Below are 26,350 nucleotides of genomic sequence, written 5' to 3'. Positions count from 1 at the left end.
CGAAACGTACGGGACGGTACGTGACCCGCAGTACGGAACGAGACGTTCCGTACGTCGTACGAAAACTACCCTGATCGATGCACATTCTCCAAGACCCGTCTTGTCCAGCCTAGTACTTCACCGTATTGCTGTCCAGTGTTGGTTTTGAAGAAAGTTCCAAGAGGTCTTTCACTGGGTTCATAATCTTTTCATTCTGTACTCGGCTCACACGGAAAGGTAGCAGATTCGGTGGCGTGCTTCCAGGTATCATATCAATGGTATGATCCTCAGGCCCTCTAAAAAGCAATCGGCATGAGTGTGGAGAAAAATCTTGGCGTTCTTTTGTTCAGGTCAAAACATATTCGACCTTTATCCATCGTTCAGTTCTCTCCCAAAAGAATGAGTAAAGAAACTGAAGTTCATCAAGTACAATCTGTAAGCCCTTCATTTATCAAAGTCGCTTTCTCGGCCCGGTAGTCAACCACGGCGTAGTTCTTGTGGTACCAAGGGATCCTGAGTAGGACGTCACTCGCGTGCCCTGAACACCCCTGTCATTGCAAACAAAGTTTGCCAATGCTCGGTGTAATGGCAATATCCCATCCGGGTGCCAGTCGAACTACCTCCGCTTGTGGCGTCAGTCTGTCGGGCGTAATTCCAAATCAAGTTGCCAATTCCAAGTGAAAAGAAGTTGGCCTTGGCTCCTTCAAAAGAGCTTCCTGATCCTTCACTTTGCCCCAAAGCGGCAAAGTTTGTACTTTCATTCATTAGATTCGGTGCAGGTCCCACGCCATGTGGTACCAGTTCTGCTTTTCTATTTGCCTTTTCTGCCACATTCCTCAGCTTCTCTCGAACTCTCAGACCTGTCGTCGTCTTTATCATTCTGTTCTTTCTGTGCCTTTTTAGGACACTTCGCGGAGATATGTCCATGTTCCCCGCATCCAAAGCACTTCCCCTCTCTGATGAAGCGAGCTCTCTCCTCAGGAGTAAGCTTGGGTCGTGCATCATTTTTCTCTGGGCTGCTCTTTTTCTTTCTACTTTCATTCCCAGAAGTCTGTTCGGCTCGTTGTGTCATGGCCTCATCTGTGGGGTAGGTCAGACTACCAGAGTGAATGGCAAAGCCCCACTTTGCATGACTCATCAACTCCTGAATAGAAGCTGACTTCTGTTCGAAGCAGTGATCTCGGATCTCTGTAGGTAGACCCAAGGTAAACCGCTCAATTTGTTCTGTGAACGAGATCTTCTTGAATGAAGAGGCGGGTAGAAAAGAGTTCCAGAATCTTTCACAATAAGAATTCACTGTATCGCTCTTGGTCATCCGGAGATGGTTCCAAGCAGCTCGTATATCTCGCTCAAACTCTTGAGTCAACCAAGAAGAAATAAAAAGCCTCTTGAATTTCAGCCATGTTACTGGCACAGTCTTGCTTAATAGAAGTGTGGACCATCAAGTGCGAGCATTCCCCTTAAAATAAGAGGCAGCTCTCCGAATCTTGGAGTGCTCTGAATAGCGTCTTCCCGCGAAAGCGATGTCAAACTGCTGTATAAAAGACAAAGCCTCGAAGCATCTGAGTATCTTGAAAAGTATCAAACTTGATCGAGTGGCCACCTTCCTTAAACTCTCGGACTTTCTTGCTTTTATCTTCGAGAAAGTCATACTGGTTGGCTTTGTAAAAATTCTTCTTGAACTTTCCGTCATCGGAATCCGAGCTGTCTGTAGACAAGTCCTCAGTAGAACTGTCAGTCTCTGGGCGAGATGTAGCCTTCTTTGCCTTTTTCTTGCCCTTTCCCAAGCTTTGTTTCTTGCTTCGCTTTTTACCTTTTCTGTCTTCTTTGCTCGAATCCGAGGAGCTAGAAGAACTATCAAAAGAAGAAGAAGAAGAAGAACTGGGTAGGTCTTCAAACTTGACGCGCTTCTTCAATTTCTTTGCCTTGTCAAATGTCGACTGACGAGCCAAATATCCCGGGATGTCAATGCCTTTCTTCTGCTTTTTTTGCCGTGCTTTTTGCCTTTCTTTTGCACGTCGAAAAGCTGAGCAATCCGTGCATCAACCACGTTCTCCAGTTCCTTCTCCGTATATTTTCTTGGAAGCAGAAGGTTTCTTGAGAGCGGGTTTCGGGAGTGGTGTTGTGGTTCTTTCCCACTCCATCTGTACCTCTTCCAAAGAGGTCTGGTTCATATATTTTGCCATCTTTGGGTCCTTGGGAAAATTGAGCATCATCTTTGTTGCATCGCAGATCAATTGACGATGCTCCATCTCTTTTTGCTCCGCCTGAGTAGGCCGAGGCGGGCCATACTCTCTGTCGGAATCTTCGTTGTGATCCCAACCCGCATCTCCAGATGCAGAGGGAGTCGACTGATCATTGTCTGAAGCCATAGGTGCCGCGGAAAAAAAAAAATTCGGGGATCGGATTTCCCGTAGAAGAGAAATCGGCCGTGCTCTGATACCACTGTAACAGACTTGGACACTCCAAGTCAAGAATCAACGGCGACAGCACCAAATAACCACTTCAAAACAATTCACAGATCACAATAGATTTGCACTGGCCCGGCGGAGTTCCGTGCCTAGAGATATTGGGCCCAAAGACTGGCGCCCCTTTCGGTATTTCTTTTTGTATTAATCAGATCAAAGTACAAGAGAGTGGCTAGGGTTTCACTCTCAGACTCTGCGTCCAGATGCCTCACCACTAATTTAAAGGTTACAAGGGATGCCCAAAAGCAGAGCCCCAAAAGCTTCAAATCAAAAGCAATTGCTCTCTCTCTCTCACAGAGAGTCAAAACTTGAAAGCAAAAGCATTCTCTCTCTCTTTCTCATTAAGTAGAGAAAAAGCGAAATTTGCGTCGCTCATCATCATTAAAAAAAAAAAAAAAGCCTCCACGATTTCCGGAAATTAGGGTTTCTGGTAGAAATTAGGGTTTGCAGGAATTTTAGGGTTTCTGGCAGAAATTAGGGTTTCTACTGTCCGCCACATCATCACTTTGTGACATGGAGCGGAGTTTCAATTCTAGACTGCACTAGTTCTAAAACCCTGGTGCCTCTTTCGGGATTCTCGAGAGAGACGGGGAGTGACAGACTTTCACTCCCAAAGTGCATTGGCCCCAAAACCTTGGCGCCCCTTTTGGTATTTCTTTATATTGCTTCAACTGGTTACAGGCTTGGGTGAACTCTACTTCTTGCAATCTAGGAATGCTTGATGTCAGGTGCAGCGGAATTGAAATGGTGAAGATTGAGGTTTTACACTTTTACAAATCTTTGCTTTTTTCTTGCGTCAGTGATTGCTTTAGCATGAATGATGGTTCCTTTTACTTTCCCTGAAGAGAGAGAGAGAGAGAGAGAGAGAGAGAGAGAGAGAGAGAGAGAGAGAGAGAGAGAGAGAGAGAGAGAGAGAGATGGAGTCCCAACCAACCCTCTCAAGGGCCCCCACACTGTTGCAAATGTGGTATTTGCTTTAGATTGCGTAAATGGAATGTACACATATACAATACCTCATTTGATGCATTTTTGGATCCTTCTCAATGTGGGATTGTGGATGGCCACCAAGGGGTAGATCTGGGGCTGAATTCCGCTCCCGATGTGAGAGGAATGAAGGGCTGAAAATGCAGATCTCAACGTTGCCGATGATGGACAGCAATGGAGCACTGGACGCTGGCGTGGGAATGGCCTAGGGGAGGCTCGATGGGCTGCAAAAGTACTGGACCGCAACGAGGACGCTAGCGATGGTAGATCCCGCATTCTCCCGGCAACGGAAGGACTGAAAGCTGAAAACGCTAGGCCTGATCTTCTGGGATGGCAAGCACGCTGGGCTGTTTCCGCGTCCTTACGTAAAAACACTGGAGCTGGCTGCTTGCATCTGAAAACGCTGGTTGATTGTGAGCAAAACTCTAGGGCTGCTCTGCTCTCCTTGCTAGTGCTTCCCAAAATTGAAGGAAAGGCTAGTTGAATGTTTCCCTTTATACGCTAGAATTGGGCTTATAAATTGACTAAGGCTTAGGTAGGACAAAGTGTCCACTAGACCCATCAAAATAAATCATAAAAATGATTTATTAATAAATTGGACAGGGGTGGGTGAAATTGTTGCACATCTGTCTGTTCGGGAACCTGATTGAGCGAGGAATGGCTCGTTGGATTTCTGAAACCTAAAACTATATGCATGGCATGGCAGATGCCCACCGTAGTTCAATAACATGTGTCAAAACGTGTGTACAAACCATTTATGCAAGAGGGTTCCAAAACTGGAAAATCTAATCTAATGGACTCGTTCGGCCATGTAGGTCCTGCGAACAAGCTTATAGAATTGCTGGTACTAATTCTCCTAGGATTCTACACACTCCTATCTAGGAAGAAGAGGAAAATTGGCTCTGGAAGTCGATGAAGCATGTCCACGTGGCACTCAGAGCAAAGTGCATGTGACATTCCTTCTCGCTTAAGGTGAGGTACTGGTGCCGAACTCCATGCATGCCATAAGATGGTCTCAAATGAAGTTCCTTCTAGATGATGTCCTCAACGGTTCCTTTTTTGAGACTCTCCTGGGTGATGTGGAAATGTCCAAAAGACAGGGATGGTGATGATGCATCTACTTGCAATGTAACAAACTTTGACACTCCAAGTCAAGATTCTATGGCGACACAAAAGAGATTCACTTCAAAACAGTTCACAGTTCACAATGGATTCGACACGGCCCAGCGGAGTTCCGTGCCAAGAGGTATTGGCCCCATAGACTGGTGCACCTTTCGGTATTTCTTTTTATATTAATCTTCGAGCAAAGTACAACTCCCACGGGTGCTCGCTCTCAGACTTTGCATTCCAAATGCTCTGCTGAGGGAGCCCCCTTGGGTTCTTTATAAAGGTCACAAGGTGTAAGGTGCAGCGGAATGAATCTTGAACTTTGCTCAAGATGAGTACTCCGAACTGTGCTCAAGGTTCCTTTGTTTTTATGGAAGGGAGAGCCTTCCGTTCTTAACGAGAGAGTGCAATGGACACAAACAAAGTGAATGGACATTGTGCGTGAAAGTGTATGAGACTGAGAGATAAGAGAGAGAAGAGAATACGACACTAGAGACGTAAAACTTTCCTCCAAGGGCCCCACTCTCAATGGCGAGAGTGGTCTACTATTGATTGCACGATCTGGTACAAGATGCTGATGCAAATCTAAATGGGGCTATGTCGATGTCGACGGTGTGGACGACGAGGACGAGACTATGGCTGAAAATTGAATGCTTGGGATGCTTCTTGTCGCTGAATTTGCTGATTCAAAACGCAGGTTTTCTGAGGCTGAAAACTCTGGTTTTCTGAAGCTGAAAACTTTGGTCTACAGAAGCTGAAAACGTTGGTTTTTTGAAGCTGAAAACGCTGGTCTACTGAAGCTGAAAACGTGGTTTTCTGACGATGAGGTTGATGCTAAGAACGCTATGGTGCTGGAGTTTATGGCGATGATGCTATTGCTGAAAACGCTAGGGTGCTGAGGTCTTGCTTGGAGGAAAAACGCCACCAAGGGGGAAAGGGTCTTGCTTGAGAGAGAGAGGGGGAACCTGTTGCCTGTGGCCTGTGTTCTCCTTGCTCTTCTGCCAAATAGTGCTAGCCTAGGTTTGCTTATATATTATCTTACCCAAATCGCCCTACTCAGTTCCCAACAAAAGTCACTTAAAATAATAAGTGAAAAATGTCAAAAATAGGGAAAATAGGTTTAATGCATTGGAAAATTCCCCTGAAGGATTTTGATGGATTCTGATGGGAATGCTCATGATCATGCTGTGTGCAACCGGAGGATATGCATCTACTCTAAGTGCTTGGGCATGCACGGTCTGCGAACAGACTCACAAAAGTGCCAGAACACTCCTAAATCTGGACTGACTGAACCCTTGTTGTGTTGTAGCTTGTCCACGGACACATAGGGTTGGATGTGACACAAGGGTTGCTAAAAGCAGAGCCCCAAAAACTGTCCCAAAATATTGCGTAGCCTTTTTCGTGCTTTTTTCCCAACGCAAAATTGAGAATCCGTACAGCTTCTGCTTTTTTCGTACACTCAGCGCTTTTTTTTTGCCGATTTTACGGGACTGCCACGTCAGTATTTGCAGCGCGAAATCCGGGAGTGCTGCCAGGTCCTCCTCCTCCTCCATTCACTTCGCATCCACTGCGGAGTAGGTCTTGAATTTAACCAAGAACCGTCTTCGCTTGACAATATCTGTTCTGGAATGAGTATCTGGTTGTTTTCCTCCACTTCGGGTTGCTCATCTAGCTGCCCATCATCGGGCACATCGCCTTGAAAAGGCTTCAAGAGACTCTGTAACAGACTTAAACACTCCAAGTCAAGAATCAACCGCGGCAGCATTAAATAACCACTTCAAAACAAGTCACAGATCACAATAGATGTACACTGGCCCGGCGGAGTTCCGTGCCTAGAGATATTGGCCCCAAAGACTGGCGCCCCTTTCGGTATTTCTTTTTATATTAATCAGTTCAAAGTACAAGAGAGTGGGTCGGGATTCACTCTCAGACTCTGCGTCCAGATGCTCTGAGAAGTGAGGCCCTCACCACTAATTTAAAGGTTACAAGGGATGCCCAAAAGCAGAGCCCCAAAAGCTTCAAATCAAAAGCAACTGCTCTCTCTCTCTCACAGAGAGTCAAAACTTGAAAGCAAAAGCATTCTCTCTCTTTCTCATGGCGTAGAGAAAAAGCAAGATTCGCGTCCCTCATCATTCTTTAATTTTTTTTTAATAGCCTCCGCGAATTCCGGAAATTAGGGTTTTTGGCAAAAATTAGGGTTTGCAAGAATTTTAGGGTTTCTGGCAGAAATTAGGGTTTCTGCTGTCCGAAGCCACGTCATCACTATGTGACATACCCCCCTCTTGAAAGCATTGTAATCGACCTCGATTACGCTTGCAAAACGACAAAAGCCATAAACCGTCTTAGCAGACACTGACTGTTAGTACCTAGGTACTAGGAACACACATCTAGCACATGTACAAAATCGACAGTCACATCACACGACATCACAGGACATCACCAGACATCACAGGACATCACATGACATTCAACATTCATTCGGATCTTACACCATGATTTATCGGCAATGTAGCTAGCAATCACATCTAGGTCCAATCGGGACCTCATCGATGTCCGATTGACTAACCCCTATTGCAACCATGTCCATGCGAGATCAATCAGACCAAAATGCTGCAGTCATTTCGGCTATCAGTTCCTGCATTCACAAGAAGTCAAGAACAAATCAGTATCATAATCAGGAATTCCATTTCATAAAGTCATCCAACAGAATACTGTCAGCTCTCAGTATCCCTGAAGCTCAAAGAGACATCAATGACTTTAGTATCAAAATCAAGGCATTTGTTGACAAAGGAGCGGAGTAACTCCCCTCTTGTGCATCCCACTGCACCAGATCTTCGGCCAAGCTGAATTTCTGGGTTCTGTTTGTAGTAGACTATGCTAAACCAAAACATCAAGGTAAAGTTTCACAATCCGAGGAGTATCTGCTAGGTCCTCCTCCTCCATCCACTTCGCATCAAATGCAGGAAAGTTCTTGAACTTAACCAAGAACCGCCTTCGGACTTTACCTTTCTTCGTATCCGTATGTGCCAAAATCTATTCAGGAACAAGGGTCTCCTCGTTCTCTTCCACTGCGGGTTGCTCATCAGGTTCCCCATCATCAGGCACATCACCCTTAACAGGTTTCAAGAGACTCACATGCAATGCATTGTGAATCCTCCAAGTATCTGGCAGTTTCAATCGGAAGGAGACATCATTTATCTTCTCAGTTATCTGGAAAGGTCCGTAGTATCACATACTAAGCTTTGGAAAAAGCCTCTCCTTTCCCTTTTCTTTCTTAGGCGTGCCTTCTTAAAAGTAAGAGAACCCAATCATCCTCCTTCATTTCAAGTCGTGACGATGGCGATCCGTTGCCTTTTGCTGTCGTTCTTGAGACTCCTGCAAAGTCTCGCGAACCTTGGCAAAAGCCGTATCCAAATCTCGCGAATATTCATCCGCTTCAAATATCTAATCTTTCGTGCTCAAGAAGGATGGAACCTTCGCAGCACTTTCAACAATCTCACATGGCGTCTTCCCCGTCGAAGAGTGTATCGTGTTATTGTAGGCAAATTCCACCAAAGGTAAGTTCTTTTCCCATTGAGTCTTTTTATCCGAGATACAAGACTTCAATAAATCTAAAATCACTGAATTGGCAATCTCAAATTGCCCGTCAGTTTGCAAGTGGAACGATGATGAGAACTGCAACCGCGTGCCAATGTTCTCCTAAATTGCCTTCCAAAACAAACTCATAAATCTGGGGTCTTTGTCGGAGACAATCGTCTCAGACGTGCCATGTATTCGGAAAATCATCGTGATCATTCTGTGTTCTTGGGAGATCAAAAATGAAATCCATTTCAATATTTTCCCAGGGGCGGGTGGGTATGGGTAAAGGCTGTAACAATCCCTGTGCCTTATGCTTGTCAAACGTGACCTTGTGGCATACTGCGCACAACTCTTCCACATCCTTTTTGAGTCTCGGCCAAAAGAAGTATCTCTCTACCCCCTTCATGGTGGTAGCAATGCCGCGGTGACCCATAAAAGGTGGACAGTGGCATTCAGTTATAACCTTTTCCCTCAAGGGCTGTGTAACGCACAACATAGTCTTTCTCATCAAGTAGCCTTCCCGAAGGGAGTATCGAGCTACTGTCTCCCCATCCCGTATTCGTGTGAAAAATATCAGTAAAATCTGTATCTGTGGCATACCGATCGACCATATCCTCGAAGCTCCTATGATGTATCGCGGAAATAGCCAGAACCAACGGCTTCCGAGACAAAGCATCTGCCACCACATTCTTCTGTCCCTGCACATGGACAATCTGGAGGTGAAACTGTGACAAGATGTTCGCCCACCGCATCTGCTTTTCCGAAAGCTGCTTCTGTGACAAGAAGTAGCGCAAACTCTGATGGTCTGTAAAGACAGTAAAATCCGCTCCGAGTAGGTAATGCCGCCACTGAGTAAGAGCATGGATAACTACCAAAAGCTCTTTCTCATAAATCTGTGCTGTCATCTCTGGCCTAGAGAACAATCGGCTCTCGTAAGCAATGACATGGCCTTCTTGCATCAAGACCGCACCCAGACTACGACCATAAGCATCACAAAATACTTCAAATGACTTTTGCAAGTCTGGCAAAGTCAAATCTGGTCCTGTAGTCAATTTCACTTTCAATGTCTGAAAGGCAGTCACCTCTGTGGATCCGCACGAGAAAGGTACTCCTTTCTGTGTCAAGATATGCAAAGGGGAAGCAACCTCTGCAAACTTTCGTATGAACCGCCTGTAGTACGAACAGAGTCCCAAGAAGCTTCTAACTTCATGGACATTCCTCAAATCGGGCCAATCACGAATAGTCTCTATCTTGGCCGGGTCCATTTGCACTCGTGCTGCTGACACAATGTGTCCCAAAAAGTATATCTCTGGTAGGAAAAATTCACTTTTCTTTGCATTAATCACTAACGTGTGATATCGTAATGCCTGAAAGACTTGAAGCAGATGATCTCTGTGTTCTGCCTCATTCTTGGAGAAAACAATGATGTCATCAAAGAAAGTGCCAACAAATAGCCTGTACTCTCGAAAAATCCTGTCCATCATCCGGTTAAATGTCGCAGGAGCATTGGTTAAGCCAAAAGGCATCACCAAAAACTCAAATAACCCAAAAGTCGTTCGAAAAGCTGTCTTGTAGACATCTCCTGGCGCTATCCTGATCTAATGATATCCACTCTTCAAGTCAATCCTGCTAAAGCATGAGGGGATCCCTGTAACCTGTCGAGTATATCATCGATTCTAGGAATCGGAAATCTGTTCTTGATGGTGATTTCGTTGAGAGTGCTATAATCGATGCACATTCTCCAAGATCCGTCTTTCTTCAAAACCAACAACACTGGAGTACTAGGCTGGATAAGACCCTTTTCCAAGAGGTCTTTCACTGGGTTCATAATCTTTTCATTCTATACTCGGCTCACACGGTAAGGTGGCCGATTCGGTGGCGTGCTTCCAGGTATCAGATCAATGGTTTGATCTTCAGGCCCTCTGAAAAGCAATCGGCATGAGTGTGGAGAAAAATCTTGGCGTTCTTTTGATAAGGTCAAAACATATTCAACCTTTATCCATCGTTCAGTTCTCTCCCAAAAGAATGAGTAAGAAACTGAAGTTCATCAAGTACAATCTCTAAGCCCTTCATTTATCAAAGTCGCTTTCTCGGCCCAGTAGTCAACCACGGTGTAGTTCTTGTGGTACCAAGGGATCCTGAGTAGAACGTCACTCGCGTGCCCTTAACACCCCTGTCATTGCAAACGAAGTTTGCCAATGCTTGGTGTAATGGCAACATCCCATCCGGGTGCCAGTCGAACTACCTCCGCCTGTGGCGTCAGTCTGTCGGGCGTAATTCCAAATCGAGCCGCCAATTCAAAGTGAAAAGAAGTTGGCCTTGGCTCCTTCAAAAGAGCTTCTTGATCCTTCACTTTGCCCAAAAGCGGCAAAGTTTGTACTTTCATTCATTAGATTCGGTGCAGGTTCCACGCCATGTGGTACCAGTTCTGCTTTTCTATCTGCCTTTTCTGCCACGTTCCTCAACTGCTCTTGAACTCTCAGGCCTGTCGTCGTTGTTATCATTCTGTTCTTTCTGTGTCTTTTTAGGGCACTTCGCGGAGATATGTCCCATGTTCCCCGCATCCAAAGCACTTCCCCTCTCTAATGAAGCGAGCTTTCTCCTGAGGAGTAAGCTTGGGTTGTGCATCCTTCTTCTCTGGGTTGCTCTTTTTCCTTCTACTTTCATTCCCATAAGTCTGTTTTGCTCGCTCGCTCTCAAACTCTGCATCTAGATGCTATGCAGAGGGAGCCCCCTTGGGTTCTTTATAAAGGTTACAAGGGTTGCTAAAAGCAGAGCCCCAAAAGCTACTATAAATAAAGCAAAGGCTTAAAATTAAAGCAAAACCCAAAAGCTGTCCCTAAATATCGCGTAGCCTTTTTCGTGCTTTTTTTCCAACGCAAAATTGGGAATCCGTACAACTTCTGCTTTTTCCCTACGCTTAGCGTTTTTTTTCCGTTGGATTTTACGTGTCACAAAGTGATGACGTGGCGGCAGCAAAAACCCTAAAAAAACCTACAAACCCTAAATTTTGCCACAAACCCTAATTTCCGAAAATCGCGGAGGTCTATAATTTTTTATTTTTTATTTTTGGATATTTTTGAGCGACACAAATCTCAGCTTTTGGCCAGAAAAGCATAATTGCTTTTTATTGCTCTCATTGAGAGAGAGAGAGAGAGAGAGAGAGAGAGAGAGAGAGAGAGAGAGAGAGAGAGAGAGAATTTGCTTTTGTTTTCAGAAACTCTCTGTGAGAGAGGGAAAAGAGCTTTTGCTTTGAGGGCTTTTGATTTGAAGCTTTTGGGGCTCTGCTTTTGGGCATCCCTTGTAACCTTTAAATTAGTGGTGAGGGCCTCACTTCTCAGAGCATCTGGACGCAGAGTCTGAGAGTGAAACCCTAGCCACTCTCTTGTACTTCGATCTGATTAATATAAAAAGAAATACCGAAAGGGGCGCCAGTCTTTGGGGCCAATATCTCTAGGCATGGAACTCCGTCGGGCCAGTGCAAAATCTATTGTGATCTGTGAATTGTTTTGAAGTGGTTATTTGGTGCTGTCGCGATTGATTCTTGACTTGGAGTGTCCAAGTCTGTTACATTACGGGACTGCCACGTCAGCATTTGCAACACGAAATTCGGGATTGCTGCCACGTTAGCCGGGGTGTGTGGTTTCTCCTGCCCAAATGGCTGCCACGTCACTGGTTTGTGACACGCAAACAATGGACTGCCTCCGGGATCAACGATGCCCTTGTTGGTTACCGGCAGACAATAATCTTTTCTGTCCCAAATCGGATGGTGCGAACCAAACTAGATTGTAGAACGAACGGCGGGATATGCAAACACCAATGTCCATGAAGGTTACCGGCCAACCTATGCTGCCCCTACGCGGGAAGATTTGCAAGAGCAACGCCAAATGGGAGATGAAGATGGATGTCCTTTGGAATGCCCACGAACCATGGCAAGTTCTCTGTATGATGTCTCAAGAAACCGCCAAGTAACTTCTCAAAGATAGAGGCTCCTCTCGGAGCTTCGACTAGATTGTCGTGTGATGGAAGCTCTAGATAAATCCTCGTCTCTGCAACGGATGTGGCTGGTAGGCTCACGATGTTTGCGGACTCCTGCGGTGGTTGCCTCGGATTGGAACCCTTTGGCTCCGGATTTATGGCCACCGATTGCTAAGAAGATGCAGATGGCGTGGACCCAATGTGCTGCCAAAGATGTGTACAGATCAATGACGATGCAATGCCTCACTGGAATGATGGAATTCTCCAAGCAGACGGGAGAGATGGTTCTACAAACAATGGCGAGATTCCAAAGTTAATATGGTGATCTGGATGGCACCTTCCTTTGTCGTCATAGGCGGCTAACAAATCCTGGTACTTGCAATTGACATCTTCACGTTTCCAATGCATGTCTTCAATGATGTGATTTGTCATGTCGAAGAAGTTCTGATTCAAAATATCCATGCTAGGATTTCTTTATGTCGAGGTAGTCGAGTGTGTGCACTGTCACAAACGAGCGCATAGCAATACAAAATATACTTGGATAAATATAATTTATCACTTAATACTGAAGCCAATGAATATATACACTTTCAGCTTACATTGTTGACTCCACAATCCGCTGCAAAGTATGTTGCGGATATGTTTGCATGCTTCTACGAAGTTCGGTAAAAGTTATTCATTGAATTTCTTCATCTTTTCTTCCTTAGAGAGTTCCTTAGAGAGGGTCAAGAGTGGAGCCACCTTTGCAAGAGTGGACCAATACCTATCCGCGTAATTTGTGACTCGCTCGTGCTCCTATTGGGCAAATCGATCCCAATCTTCTCTGATGCCTTCCTCAAAAGTGAAAAGGAAAAAAAAAAAATCTTGAAAAATTCAGCCTTGAATTGAATCCAAGTCTTGTTTTGAATTCCTTGCAGAGCTTTGGTATACCACGAAGCAGTCGCAATCCCCTTGAGGTGTTTGGTCATATGCCTCATCTTTGACGCTCCTAAGAAATTGTCGTTTGCAAGGGCAACTTCAAACTGTCGAATGAAAGCGGTAGCTTTTGGGACATCTTCCCTCCTGTCAAAAGTATCAAACTTGATTGGAGTGTTCTCAGGTCTAGAAACCTTCTTTATATCCTTCCCGAAATGACGGGATTTCTTGGCTATGGTTCTGGACCTCGGGTTCATGGATATTCTCAAAGAGGAGTGAGGGGAAGCTGTGGATGATAGGGAAAGTTCTTTCATCTTAGTCAGTGTGACAAGAACATCATCCAAGACCTGTTGTATGAAATGGTACCGAACGTCATCCTGCACTCTGGCTATTACAAACAAGCATTGAAGCACGTGCAACAAGACCAAAATCTCTGACTAGACGGCATGCCAAACAGCTTCTTTGGAGGCCTCTGTGGCTGAAATATATTCAGCCTCTGTAGTACTCAGTACCACAATTTTTTGTAATCGCGAACACCAAGCGATAGCCCCTCCAGCTAGAGTAAAGACATACCCACTAGTGGATTTCCTGGTGTCAAGATCTCCTACCATGTCTAAATTACAAAACCCCCGCAATTCTAGTGTACCCTGTCCATAGCATATACATTTCTTGTGTACCTGTCAAGTACCGAAAGATGGATTTCATTGCTTCCCAATGTGGCTTGCCAGGATTAGACATAAATCTACAAACAACTCCCACTGCATGAGAAATGTCAGGTCGTGTGCCAACCATGGCATACATCAAAGATCCACAAGTTGATGCATAAGGTATCTCCTTCATAGCATTTGTAGCTACATCATCTTTTGGACAATCAGCTTTGCTAAGCTTTGTATGTGGCGGTAAAGGCACACCAAGGGTTGTAGCATCAACCATATTAAACCTTTCAAGTACAATGTATGTCACAAACTGCTTACGTGCCATGACCATAAGAAGGAAACCCTAATAAAGTTGGCCCAACTTATAGCCAGGTGACGAGGGGCCCGAGGGACACAAAGAGCATAATTTTTTTTTTTGCGTAGAAGTCTGTTGACATGGCCTTTGTACGAACGCCGCGATTTGCGTTGTTGACGTGGCAATCCTACGGAATTTTCGTAATTCACGCTGACAGGCCGAGGGGCGTCAACTTTTGGGAAGTGAAGCTGTTGAGTTCTTGCTTTTGGGACTCTGCTTTTAGCAACCCTATGTATCAATAAAAGGACCCAAGGGCCCCACTCTGCAGAGCATCTGGACGCAGAGTCTAAGAGCTGAGGACTCGCGGGAGTTGTACTTTGCTCAAAGATGAAATACCGAAAGGGACGCCAGTCTTTGGGGCCAATCTCTCTTGGCACGGAACTACGCCGGCCCGTGTCGACTCATTAATTGTGAAGTGTTTAAAGTGAATCTCTATTGTGTCGTGACAAAACCTAGACTTGCCCGACATATTTCTCCGGTCCTTCTTCTTGCAACACTTATGGATTTCGAAGAGAATCAGATGACTCCATCCACCACCCTTGAAGCGGGAGGCATTACGGAAATTCAAACGAATTAGCAGAGAATGAGTACGGGCCACCTCGGCCCTCATAGTTGAACTCATGGAGAGCAACGCCAATGGCGGGTTGAGGAGTGCGCAAAGCAGATGCTTCGATTTGCCAAGGTTCCCTAGTATGCAAAATTTTTGACCCAACACACTCGATGGATGAAGTGCATACTCAGTGGCAGAAAGCCATTGAGACACCAATCAAACCGGCAATCAAGAGACCTCTTACTCCGAGGATCTTCACTGAAGAAGAACTTCATGATGTTGTCGAGACCCGAATGAATCAGCTTCTAGACACGAAGTAGCCATCGAAGAAACAATCGAAGAAGCAATTGAAGAAGCGCAACAAGGGGACTAACTACTCCGGTTACTTGGGCCGTCAATCTTCTTTTGCAACTTGCACAAAATCAGAAGAAGCATGTGCATTTTGAAGGACTACCCAGTTCTTCTTTCTCTACTTTCGACAATTCCTCTCTCTCTCTCTCTTGTGACTCAAGTGAGGAGGACAAAAAGGGCAAGAAGCGAAGCAAGAAACAAAGTTTTGGAAAGAACAAGAAAAAGGCAAAGAAGATCAGGTTCTGACCAATTTCTGACAGTTCTACGGAGGAGTCATTCTCTAACAGTTCGGAAACACTTTTACAAAGCCAACCAGTATGATTTCCTCGAAGACGAGAACAAAAAGACAAAGGAATTTAAAGAGAGTGGACAATCAATGAAATTTGAATGCGTTTTTGGATTCCGAGATGCTCCGAAGGCTTTGGCTTTCATTCAACAGTTTGATATAGCCTTCTCCGGAGGGCATTACTTAGAGCACTCCAAGATCAGGAGGGCAGCATCATTTTGGAAGAGAAATGCACGAACATGGGGGTCCACTCTTCTTCTGAGGAAAGAAGCCCCGACCAAGTGATTGAAGTTCAAACTCTTTTTTTCTTATTGGTTGACCCAAGAGTACGAACGAGATGTGAGAATTGCTTGGAACCATCTTCGGATGACCAAGGGTGACACTTTGGACGCATATTGTGAAAGGTTTTGGGATTCTTTTCTACCGACCTCTTCATTTAAGGTCACTTCCAAAACAAATTGAGCGGTTTTGCTACGGACTACCTACAAAGATCCGAGATTACTTCCTTGAACAAAAGTTTGAGTCCATAAAACAAGACATGGTAAGCGGGGATTCTCGATACATTCGGGTAACTTGACCTACCCTACTGATGAAGTTTTAACTCAAAGGACCAGATAGACCTCGACAAACGACAATAGAAAAAAGAACTCCTCCCAGAAAAAGAAGGATGCACGACCCCGTTTGATTGCGGAACATAGAGCCGACTATCTCAAAGAGGGGAAGTGTTTTGGTTGCGGGGAACAAGGGCACATCACCGCAAAGTGCCCCAAAAAGGCACAACGAGGACAAATTGAAGAAAGGCTTGAGAGTTCTAGAGCAGCGGAAGAACATGGCAGAAAAGGCAAGATGAAAGCAGGACTGATAGTGGATTGCATGGGAACCGACCCAAGTCAGATGGATGAAAGTACGGAACTTTGCCGCGCATGGGGCAAAGTAAAAGATTAGGAAGCCCTCATTTTCTTTGATGGAGAAGCCAAGGCCAACTTCATTTCACCTGAATTGGCAGCTCGACTCGAGATTATGCCCGACAGGATGAGGGCCACCGGCGGAGGCAATTCTAGAGGCGCTCGGATGAGATGTAGCCATTACACTTGTCATTGGCAAACTTCGTCTGCATTGTCAGGGGTATTTAGGGCACGAGGACTTTTACATCATGCCTTTGGAAGGACGTGACGTCTGAAATCCCTTGGTATTATAAGAACAACGCCGTGGTCGACTATCGGGCCAAGAAAGCGACTTTGACCGATGAGAAGGGCAAGAAAATTGTATTTGATGTAAAATTGAAGGACGAGTCCGTCCCTATTGTATCCATTTCAAAATTAATGACAACCATTCTTTTTGTTTACTCAATCTATTGAAAGAATTGAATGATGAACAACGAATGAACCTGTCTGAATTGGACAAAGAACGACAAGAATTTCTGCACACATGCTGACTGTTTCTTAAAAGGCCTTCCAAGCGAGTTACCTCCATCTCGTCCCGAGGACCACACTATTGATCTAATCCCTGGAACCACACCACCAAACCGGCCACCTTATTGAAAGGAAGGGAGTAATGAAGTGTGCTAGTCTTCACCTAACCGTGCTATCTTATAGCCTCCCCCTAGCGTACACACTGTCCGGTCGTGCCGGTGGCCTTCCCTGTAGGACCAGTGTCCTTACATTACCCTCCCCTTGGAGAATCGTTTTCGTCCTCAAAAACAAAGTAGAGAAACGTTTCTTAAGTTCGGAGACATTCTCCCATGTAGAACCTTCTTCAGGTTTATCTAGCCATTTTACCAACACCCGTCATCTGACATGATGTCTGGTGCGAAGCTCCTGACAATCCAAAATCTTTTCGGGTTCATGAGGGATGCTTAGCTCTATAATGTCAACTAACACACTTGTGCCAATGACATTATCATTCTGTCTTATTTGTTTTCGTAAACGGCTAACATGGAAATCAAGATGAACTCGTGAGTGCTCGGGAAGAGCTAACTTATATGCCACTTGACCTATACGTTTGAGAACGGTAAATGGTCCACAATATTGCGGTGAAAGTTTAGCAACTTTTCCCGTCTTCAAACTGTCTGAATGCTCCAGAACCTTGAGGAAAACCTTGTCTCCTTCTTGGAAATTAGCAAGATGGTGATGCTCATCTGCTACTTCTTTTATCGATCTTGAGCTTGCTTAACATTCTGTTGAGCAACGCGAAGCATATCAAAATGGTCTTGGAGAAAATCCCTCACTTTTTGTATCTTCTCCATATCCAACCCCACCGTAACGGGTGATCTAGGTTGAAAACCATAGAAAAGTGTAAATGGACTAAACCCTGTAATCACATGCTTTAAATTATTATAAGCAAATTCCAATATAGACAAGTAGTCTTCCCATTTGGTTTGCTTCTTGCTAATGTATGCTCGTAGCATATCCTCTAGCACTTGATTAACCCTTTCGGTTTGACCATTTGTTTGTGGATGATCAGCCGTACTAAGATTAAGTGTAGTGTCCAACTTTTGGAACACAGCTCTCCAAAAGTGATTATCGAACTTTCAATCTGTCACCAATGATACTAGCTGGAAGACCATAGAGTCTATATATATGCTCTATAAATAGCTGTGCTAATTCTAGTGTCTTAACCGTAATGAATCGACACATCTTTGTTAGACGGTCTACAATTACCCATATGGCATCATGGCCACGATCTGTATTAGGTAGTCCTACTACAAAATCCATAGAGATACTCTCCTACTTACCTTGTGGAATCTCTAAAGGATGTAAAAGGCCACCTACCTTGAGGCGCTCTGTGTTATTAACTTGGCACTGTTGGCAGTTCGGCCTTGTACATGTATATGGAGGCTGCGCCCTTGAGATGTTTGGCAAGTTGAAAAGACGCAGATCTGGCTCCTCTGTGGGCTGAAAACAGAGGCTCCGGGGGGGGGGGGGGGGGGGGGGGGGGGGGGGGGGGGGGGGCAAAAACACAGATGTGGAAACACATCATACCGCAGATACAAGGGGGGTTGCCTGGGTTTGGAAACACGAGGTCAAATCTTGTCCTCTGCAGGGAAAACACAGTAGTCACACACTCATCTCTCCAAGGCTGAAAAATGCAGGTAGAAGACTTCCAGTAGAAAATGCAGCTACAAGACCTCTTGCAATCGTCTTGTAAAAATGCATCTCTCCCCTCCGAATCTCCTGGCTGATCCAAGGTTGTAATGATCTTGTCCAGCCCCCAGCTCTAATACCATGTCAAAGTGTGCAGCGGAAGATGGGAGTACGACGGCAAGAGGAGGCTGAGAGAAAGAGCTAAAATGCCGATGGAGTCTGACCGGTTACTCCAAGGATGCCCTGAACCTCCTTGTAAATAAGGGTGAAAGCAATCTGAAAAGTTACGTGCATAAAAATAGGGTGCCCTACTTTACGTTGCCGGATCTGGTCTGACTGAGCAAAACCTGGGAACATGCCTAGGACCAAATCAAGAGAGCCTCACAAGGCCACAAAGAAGCCCTCCCTACAGATCTAGGTAAAATTCAAATATTCAAGAGATGGCTTTGAAAGTCATTCAATGATGTGCTTGTTCAAGTTGTTATGCACTTTGCTATGGGATTTAGTCTTGTACAGTTTTCTTATTGCCTATTGAGTGTGGGTGTTTATGGATGGCAACTACCTTTAATGTGTGGTTTCCCTTTTCGAGCCCTGATTTTGTTTTCTTACGGCTATCTGTACGTTTCCATGTGCGTGCTTTGAAACTGATTTGCTGGCTGGCTGCTATGTAGCAGTCTGCCGATCATGGCCGACGATATATGGTTTTTCTAGTTATCATAGTGGTAAAAATGACCCATCAAGAGTTGCATGGGTATTGCGCACTGGCAAGCAGTTTTAGTCTCTTTGAAAGGTTTTATTGAGAATCACAAAATACATTGCTAGCAGACCCAAGTGATGTGTTCTTGCTGTATTTAAAGCTTGTTTTACTTCTTTGATTAATGGCTAAGGGTTCCACAGAAGAATCTTCAAAAGGTTCAAGTGCGACTCTATTCTATGACCTGCTGGTCGATGAAGGGCTACTGTGTAAAAATGTAACATGTAGTCACCATCTTGGACATCATCTTTCTGGGGCTCTTTTGAAGATGTTTTGTGCTCCTCTTCTTAATAGCTTGCCTTTGAGCTCTGTGGTTTAAGATGAGATGGTGGAATGCAATTTTTCAGGTGCCACAAAGAAGTTGAGAAAACCAAAGCCATGGAAACATTCGGAGGCAATAACCCGAGCACAGCTGAAAAAAATGCGTGAGGAATTCTGGGATACTGCTCCTCACTACGGAGGAAAGGCAGGTGTGCTGTAGGATGTTATACAGCTTTTTTTTTCCCTTGTGTGCATGCATCTATTCTTAATCCTTCGAAGGTTGAATTTTGTTTCAGAAATATGGGATGCTCTTCATGCTGCTGCAGAGGCGCAGTTGGATCTTGCTCAGGCAATTATAGATAGTGCAGGCATCATTGTGACCTCCGAGGACATGTCGGTTTGTTATGATGAAAGAGGTTGATTGCCTACAACTCCCACAAGTCTGCATGCTTATTGCCTTCTTTCATCTTCAATGCATGTTCATGAGCTTCTTTCATCTCCATTCATAAGAAAAGCTTTCTCTCGTCAGAGGGATGTCACAATTAGCATCGACTATGCTTGATATAGCGGAAGGTTACTAGGTCTCCCATTTGTTATATGCCCGCTATCGGAAACTGATGAGTTTAGTCAGCTATTTCCGTGACCTCTCAAGGCGGGGTTCTAGTAGTAGGGATCGCCTAAACAAGCATAGGCCCGCGTGGCCTAAAAGCAAACCAGAAGCGAGGCTTGAGTCGAGTTTGCGATCTACATATCTATTAACGCAATAGAAAAGCCAGCTGGATGAAGGAAATTGTCATTTTAAGGGAAATGAGCATGATGCACTTTGTAGGTGAATTTGGGCTTTGCTTGGATTTATTTAGGTTTCTATTCTGATCTTAAGGGTTCCATCTTTCTTGCAGGTGCTAAGTATGAGCTGCCGAAGTATGTATTTAGTGAGCCCATCAATATCATCAAAGATGATTGAAGGTTGGCGTGAAAGTAGGTGTTTACTAATTCAAGTCGGGGTCTTTTGATCTCTTTAAATGGTGGAAAAGGCACTTTACTTATTGATAAAGCAATGGAGGACATTGTAAGGGCCCTCTTGAGCAGTTGGCGTGTTGCCTTGAGCCAATCAGAAATTCATGCAAGCCACACATGAAAAAGTGAACCCTACATGATTACGTTAGTAATGGACCACTGTACCTGTGAGTTGCTCGTCGATATATTCATCAGGGCCTTTGTAACTTTGAGTGACAAAAGCACTGATGCTTTTTAGTTGGAATTACATTGTATTGTCTTCTATAAGCCCATTTCATGGGCCACTTGAAAATAATAATTAGTAACCATTTGTCTTTCTACTTGCTGTTCAACTGGTATGGTTCCGCGAAGTTGTGTCGTTAACTCGTTTCTTTTTTCTTTTCGGACCTCCTGTTTTTGTGCCTTCAAGCTGGGTATTACACCAACATCTTGACAGGTGATTTAAACAGCTTTCAGCATTCCCTGTGATTAAAGCAAAACTGCCTTCAAAAGAATGTGTAATCCATTGGCAAATTGACATTCTGTAAGCATTTTAAATAGCAGAGAGTTTCAAATCATGGAAATAAGAAAACGATAGTTTGGTGTGGGCCTAGCATACCCAAGCTTAGTAGTTATACTATGGCCCAAACTGGTTGAAATCTTAACCCAGCTTTTCCAGTGTTGTAGTTGAAGATGAAATCTCTTTCCAAGCCAACCCCCCCTCTTGTCTGGGTGTTTGCTGCTAGGTGTGAAACTATCGATTGTGTAAACAGACCCTTAGTACACTAGGTCCTTTTTTGAGCATGCATTGTTTGGGACTTTAGTCCCAGGTGTTGCCTAGTGGTATGCCGTTTCCAACATGTGGTGGAGGCTTGGTTCATTGTGCTGCCAGTTCGAGGTCAAAGGCTTGATAACTGGAAGTGAGCTGGATGTCTGCTTCATTTGCTTGTATGGTTTGTCTTGTCATGGTGGAGGATAAATCATGAAGCAGGTTAGCATTATTATCCAAAAAGTATCCATCTGCACTCAGTCCTGGATGGTATGCAAGAAACGTCCACAGCTAATGAATCTGGGACTGTCATCCTACCACAATCTGGATCAGCTCGTGCATGGAGTTGACCGTGACTAAATGGTGTTGATGGGTGCTTTCGGACACGCATTTTACTTGTGTACAAGTGATGCAAATATGAACTACCCTTTCAAAAATGCCCTAAAACATCAGAAAATCTGTCAAATTTGAGGGGCATAGGCGTCTGTCAACTATCTGGCCTGGTACTACTATCAATCACACAGAGGAATGAGATTTGCATTTGTGGAACAACATGCCACAACTGTATTCATATATCAAATTTACACAATTCTTCCAATTGTGGACAAACACATTTCGAACTATGAGGTTAAAATTTCTCTCTTTCAAAATATCTGCAGATTAGAGAAAGAAGGGACAATGTTGATTCCCCAGACAATGTTATAGTTCTGGATGTTCTCAAGGCACCTTGCAATAGCTGTATCTGGCATCCCAAACACAGATTTTTAAGTTTAAGCAATTGGTATGATACAAAATGAATGACTAAGACACGAAGGGACCATTAGCTGGAAGTTGAACGCAAGTTTGTCAACTACTCAGCATTTCCCACAACCATCACTAACTCCCTTCTCGACCATCAGGCAGCCCAAAGGCTAGTTCAGAAAAGGGGCAGAAGGAAACAGTAATAGACCATCCGGTTGCCTGTTGTATGACACTGCAAGTCCATTCTGGCCTTGTAAGCCTTTTCTTTGATATTGGTCCCAAAGCATCTGTTCCTGCAACAAAAGCGCTTGCTTTTGCTTCATATCTGACATCTGAACATAAGCGGGTGGTGGGATTGATGAAGAAGCAACGAAAGGATCTTCTTCGGGTGGAGTATTTGGTGCAGGTAATGCCAATAAGGAAGGGGGATGGTTATTAGGGTTTATTATGCTGCCCGAATGGTCGAGAGGAGCACTCAAAGGTAACCTTTGCTGGGAGCCTTCCATGCGACCATTAAGAAGACTATTGATTAGCAATGGTGTATGATCGCTAGAAGATGCCTGTAGAGATAGCTCCCATCCATTAACTGAGTTTTCCTCCCTCCTTTGTCTACAAGACATCTCTCGCAGTTCTTTGTTGTCGAACATTTGCCAGGGCGACTCATTCACAGCCACCAAGGGAGCCATCACCAGAGTCTTCTCCTGGTTCTTTGTGGTGGCAACTATATCATCATTCCTAACCAGGAGACTCGGTTCCAACACCTGGTCTTCCACATCCACAACGTTTATATAAGTTGATGTGACTTGACATACTGGTGGCGCAGGAAGAGCAAGCAATGGCTTCGCACCTGTTTCCCGCTTTTCCATATCGGCTTTCAGCACTAAAGCACGCAGGTACCCTTCCATGGTCTCAAGGAGCTCCTCAGGAATTTTTTGCACAAAAGGGTATTCTGACGACCGACACCCTAGAATATTTTTACAAAAGCCATAAAATGCAATCAATGCTTCAGCCTGTTTGGCTGCCATATTCTGAATCTCAAATGCTCTGGTACATTCTGTGGTCCCCATTTCGAAAAACGCATCCACAAGAATTGCTAGACCATCACATACAATCTCATAAAACTGAAAGCTATCTCTGACAATGCAATCAAGAGCATTCTGAACGAGACGGTGCATTCTGGCCGCACCTGCAGGATGGCATGCAATTACACGCTCAAGCATCCGCTGCACTAGAGGCATTCTTTCCAAAAGTTCTTGTGGTTTCATGTCTTTGAATGCTACATTCAACCAGCAAGGCCCCGGCTCCTCATTTACAGATCCATATGCGTCACTGCCAGATCTTCTGCCATAACTGCTGCTGCTGCTACTAGACAGCCGCCCTGAATCCGTTGAATAAACACCAGCACAATTACTGGCATTGTAATCCAAAAGCTCATCAAGGTAAAGGGCATATGTTCGAACAAATGCAGAGTACTCCCACCCACAAGAGACCGAATCATCTTGAAAACCAGACAGGTTGAGAATGTGATCACCTGCCCTGGATTCACGAAAAAGCTCATCTTGAAATGAGCGGTCACCGTCTTTGAGAAGCCTATGGATAAGCATGAGGGTCTTGACTGCCACAATCCAGTTCTGCGTGCGGCTTAACCGTCGAGATAAGTGCGTAACACAGGCCATGGTGTATGCTCTGGATGTTGAGGCGAGGAAAATTACCTCCTGCACATGTTTCTCTTCAACAGGAGATTTATCATGACTGGTGGCTTTTACAAGCGAAACCTCGAGCTCTGGAGCGATGGCACCTGCCACTTTCGCCAAACTTATTGTAGTCTGGTCTTTGACAGAGCCAATTGCTCTTCTCAGCTTCCGCTGCCATGGTGACATAGCTGCTCGTTGGCTACTGCTACTGTATACGTCCTTTGTTAGGATGCCAATGCCACATTGTGAAGAAACATGACAACAAAAACCTCAGATCCACGAGCACAACAACAGGAATGCATGGACATGAGAGAGACCCCATGCTGAAAAAACGTGATTTTGCGCACAGGGAAAGTCATGAGCAAAAAGTAGGATGCGGAGGGGCGAGGTTACCATGAAAACTTAAGGCGATCTACATGAATGAAGAGCGATGACGGGGGCTTCTGCGGAGCAGATCGGGCGTGAACAACGATGGCTTAGGTAGCGGCTCTTCCATAGCTCAGCTGAATGGCCTTGGAGAAGCGGGAAGGGAAAATTCTAGCATGAAACTCTGACAACAGGGTACGGTATGGGGCTGAAGAATCGAGCGCGGGAGATGGAAACAGTACCGACAAGTAGCATGGCCTGCACAAGGCGCAAAATGATGAAGTAAATGGGCCAAGTGGATCTTGGATGTGCTGTGTTTTTGCCTGCCTGTCTCTTTGTGAATTTGCGTCACCCTCATGAGATCACTAGACGAATCCACGATCCACATCCCTAGCACTACATAAAGTGCCCTAAGTAGTAAGGGCCGTTTCACACTCTTGGCCTCGGAATTTTGCCCAACTGCACAATGCAGCGATGCTTAGAGCACGTGGCTATGGGGGGATTGAGAGGAATTTGAATAGTGGTTGCACTTTGTGGGAACAAGATTCTCAAGGAGAACATTGCGCTAGTTTGGAGCTTCTTCAATTGACGAGAGAGCCATCAGCTTTTGAAAAATAGTGTAAAGCTTTCTTTTGCCGAGGTACTCGTAGATCCATAGCAACGCTTCCATGTAATAATGCAACAAAGTAAGTAGACTTGTACAGAAGTAGAAAAATCTTAGCCACCCTTGCACCTGCCAACTGCTGCGTCAACTGTGATGGCAAGCTCGAGGCAATGTTGCAATGGTGTAAAGGCAAGCATCTGTATCTCTGACTATGTAGAAAAAGGGCCAATTGGCATATTGTCTAGTATGGTGAGCATCTATGGCTCAAAGACTAGCGCCTGCAAAAATGGTGCGTAGATGGTCAAGCAACTCGGACGTTGCAACAAACGCTGGTGATATACATTGTGGCGAGTAGCAAGACTACAACACTACGACAAGAAGGAGATATCCTTGGGTTTTTTGTATGAGGCCGCATACTTTTATTGTAGTGGAAGGGTAAATCAAAGTTTTCTTCAAAAAAAAAAAATTTGTTTTCATGTCTGCATTTGACTTAGTCCAGACCTTTCACGTGAATTGTCCCTAAAAGTGTTTAAAAACCTCAAATAAAAGATTTAACTTTCTTTCCTTCTTCTTTGATGCAAAAGAAGGAACTTTACTTTGGGTGAAAAATACGATTGAAGGCTTCCATTATGTGGCTAGCGGAAAGAGAGAGGGTTCTTTGGCGATATTGTGCCATTGGTCCTAGTGTGCTTATCGACGTTGGGTGTAGAGCGAGTAGTGGTTGCGGCCCTCATTAGGAGAGGTGGGCTAAGGGTGACTTGGGCATCTCATGATGACAAGCACCTCATGTGCTATTCTGTAGGTAGCCACCTGCTAGCTTTACAGATTAGTGGTGTCGCTTTAGTGCTACTGAGCACCTTTACTCCCTTTTTCATGGTGGTGTTTGGGATGAACCGGACAATAGAGTGGGTCTATGGCTATGAGCTTATAGACATGGCCATCCCCAACACCATCACTAGCACACAAAAAGTGACCTAAGTAGCAAAGGTTATTTTGCACTCACCACATGTTAGCGGATCATTGATGGACGTCTATAACATAACTATCTAGCATTAACATACGCAATATGTCAATACTCAAGGATGGGGCACATAGATGCATTGAGTTTGTCAGACTCAACGGAATGAACTCATGCATGGAGGTTTGGGGTGAGACTCATGCACCTGGTTTGAGTGACTAATCTAAGCCTATTGGTGAAGTTCAATGCAAAATTAGATCAAAAGAACACGAGCTAGTATAAATTTCGACTTCGTGATCGTAACTTTGCATTTTTTGCCCTGACTCTGTTTCTTGTATTTTCTATAAGTAAATCTCAGCTTCTATAATTCTTATCATATTGACACACAATCTTCTCGAGGTATAGGACTTTGTGATGGTGCTTGTAGTTAGATTCCCTTGCATTTTAACTTCATTTGCTACTGATTCCACGTCTCTTAACTTTTCAAAGCAATTTGAGATGAGTCCTTGGTGTTAAAATTTTGTGTATTTGAGCCTCTTATTGTGTGATTTATGAAGTGTTGTTGACCTCTTGTGGAAAGTTTGCATGGCCTAGAGGTCTTTGAAATGCACTTCTTGGCTTTGAAGTGGACCTTATTTGCCTCTTCATTTGGTTCCCATTCTCTATGATGGAGCACTATTGTTGACCTGGAAAGACTAGATTACTCAGAAGTGGTCTAATAGCACTCCCTAAGGTTTAAGAACAACCTCCTACCAAAAGATTAGCATTTACACTTGAAAATATGATTGAAACAACAAACTAAGGCTCACAAAGCGTAGTCGCAAACATTTGCAAACCGCTAGTGAATACACCCAAATGAAAAGCAAGAGGAAAGAAACACAATGCACTTAACGAACATGAATTGGAATAAATGGAC

General features: G+C 44.5%; 2 protein-coding genes across 2 annotated transcripts in view; one reads left to right on the top strand and one right to left on the bottom strand.

Moving 5' to 3' along the window:
- Nucleotides 1-20,641, top strand: part of LOC147465159 (uncharacterized) — a 28,388-nt gene extending 7,747 nt beyond the window's left edge. The window contains exons 2-4 of the mRNA XM_086518544.1: nt 19,393-19,515; nt 19,603-19,722; nt 20,206-20,641. Coding sequence (XP_086374670.1) covers nt 19,393-19,515; nt 19,603-19,722; nt 20,206-20,270 — 308 coding nt within the window. The 3' untranslated portion in view covers nt 20,271-20,641. The remainder of the gene's footprint in view (nt 1-19,392; nt 19,516-19,602; nt 19,723-20,205) is intronic.
- Nucleotides 20,642-21,795: 1,154 nt separating this feature from the next.
- On the bottom strand, nt 21,796-24,687 carry LOC147465158 (putative clathrin assembly protein At4g32285). Its single transcript, XM_086518532.1, has 2 exons — nt 23,900-24,687; nt 21,796-23,725 (listed from the first exon to the last, which is right to left on the bottom strand). The coding sequence occupies exons 1-2, from the start codon at nt 23,900-23,902 to the stop codon at nt 21,983-21,985; spliced, it is 1,746 nt and encodes a 581-aa protein (XP_086374658.1). The 5' UTR covers nt 23,903-24,687; the 3' UTR covers nt 21,796-21,982.
- Nucleotides 24,688-26,350: the final 1,663 nt, after the last annotated feature.

The sequence above is a fragment of the Adiantum capillus-veneris genome, chromosome 1 (genome assembly GCF_014529385.1).
Source record: "Adiantum capillus-veneris isolate H3 chromosome 1, ASM1452938v2, whole genome shotgun sequence".
Lineage (NCBI taxonomy): Eukaryota > Viridiplantae > Streptophyta > Polypodiopsida > Polypodiales > Pteridaceae > Adiantum > Adiantum capillus-veneris.
The sequence above is the reverse complement of the archived record's forward strand: the minus strand, read 5'-3'. Positions and strand labels throughout refer to the sequence as shown.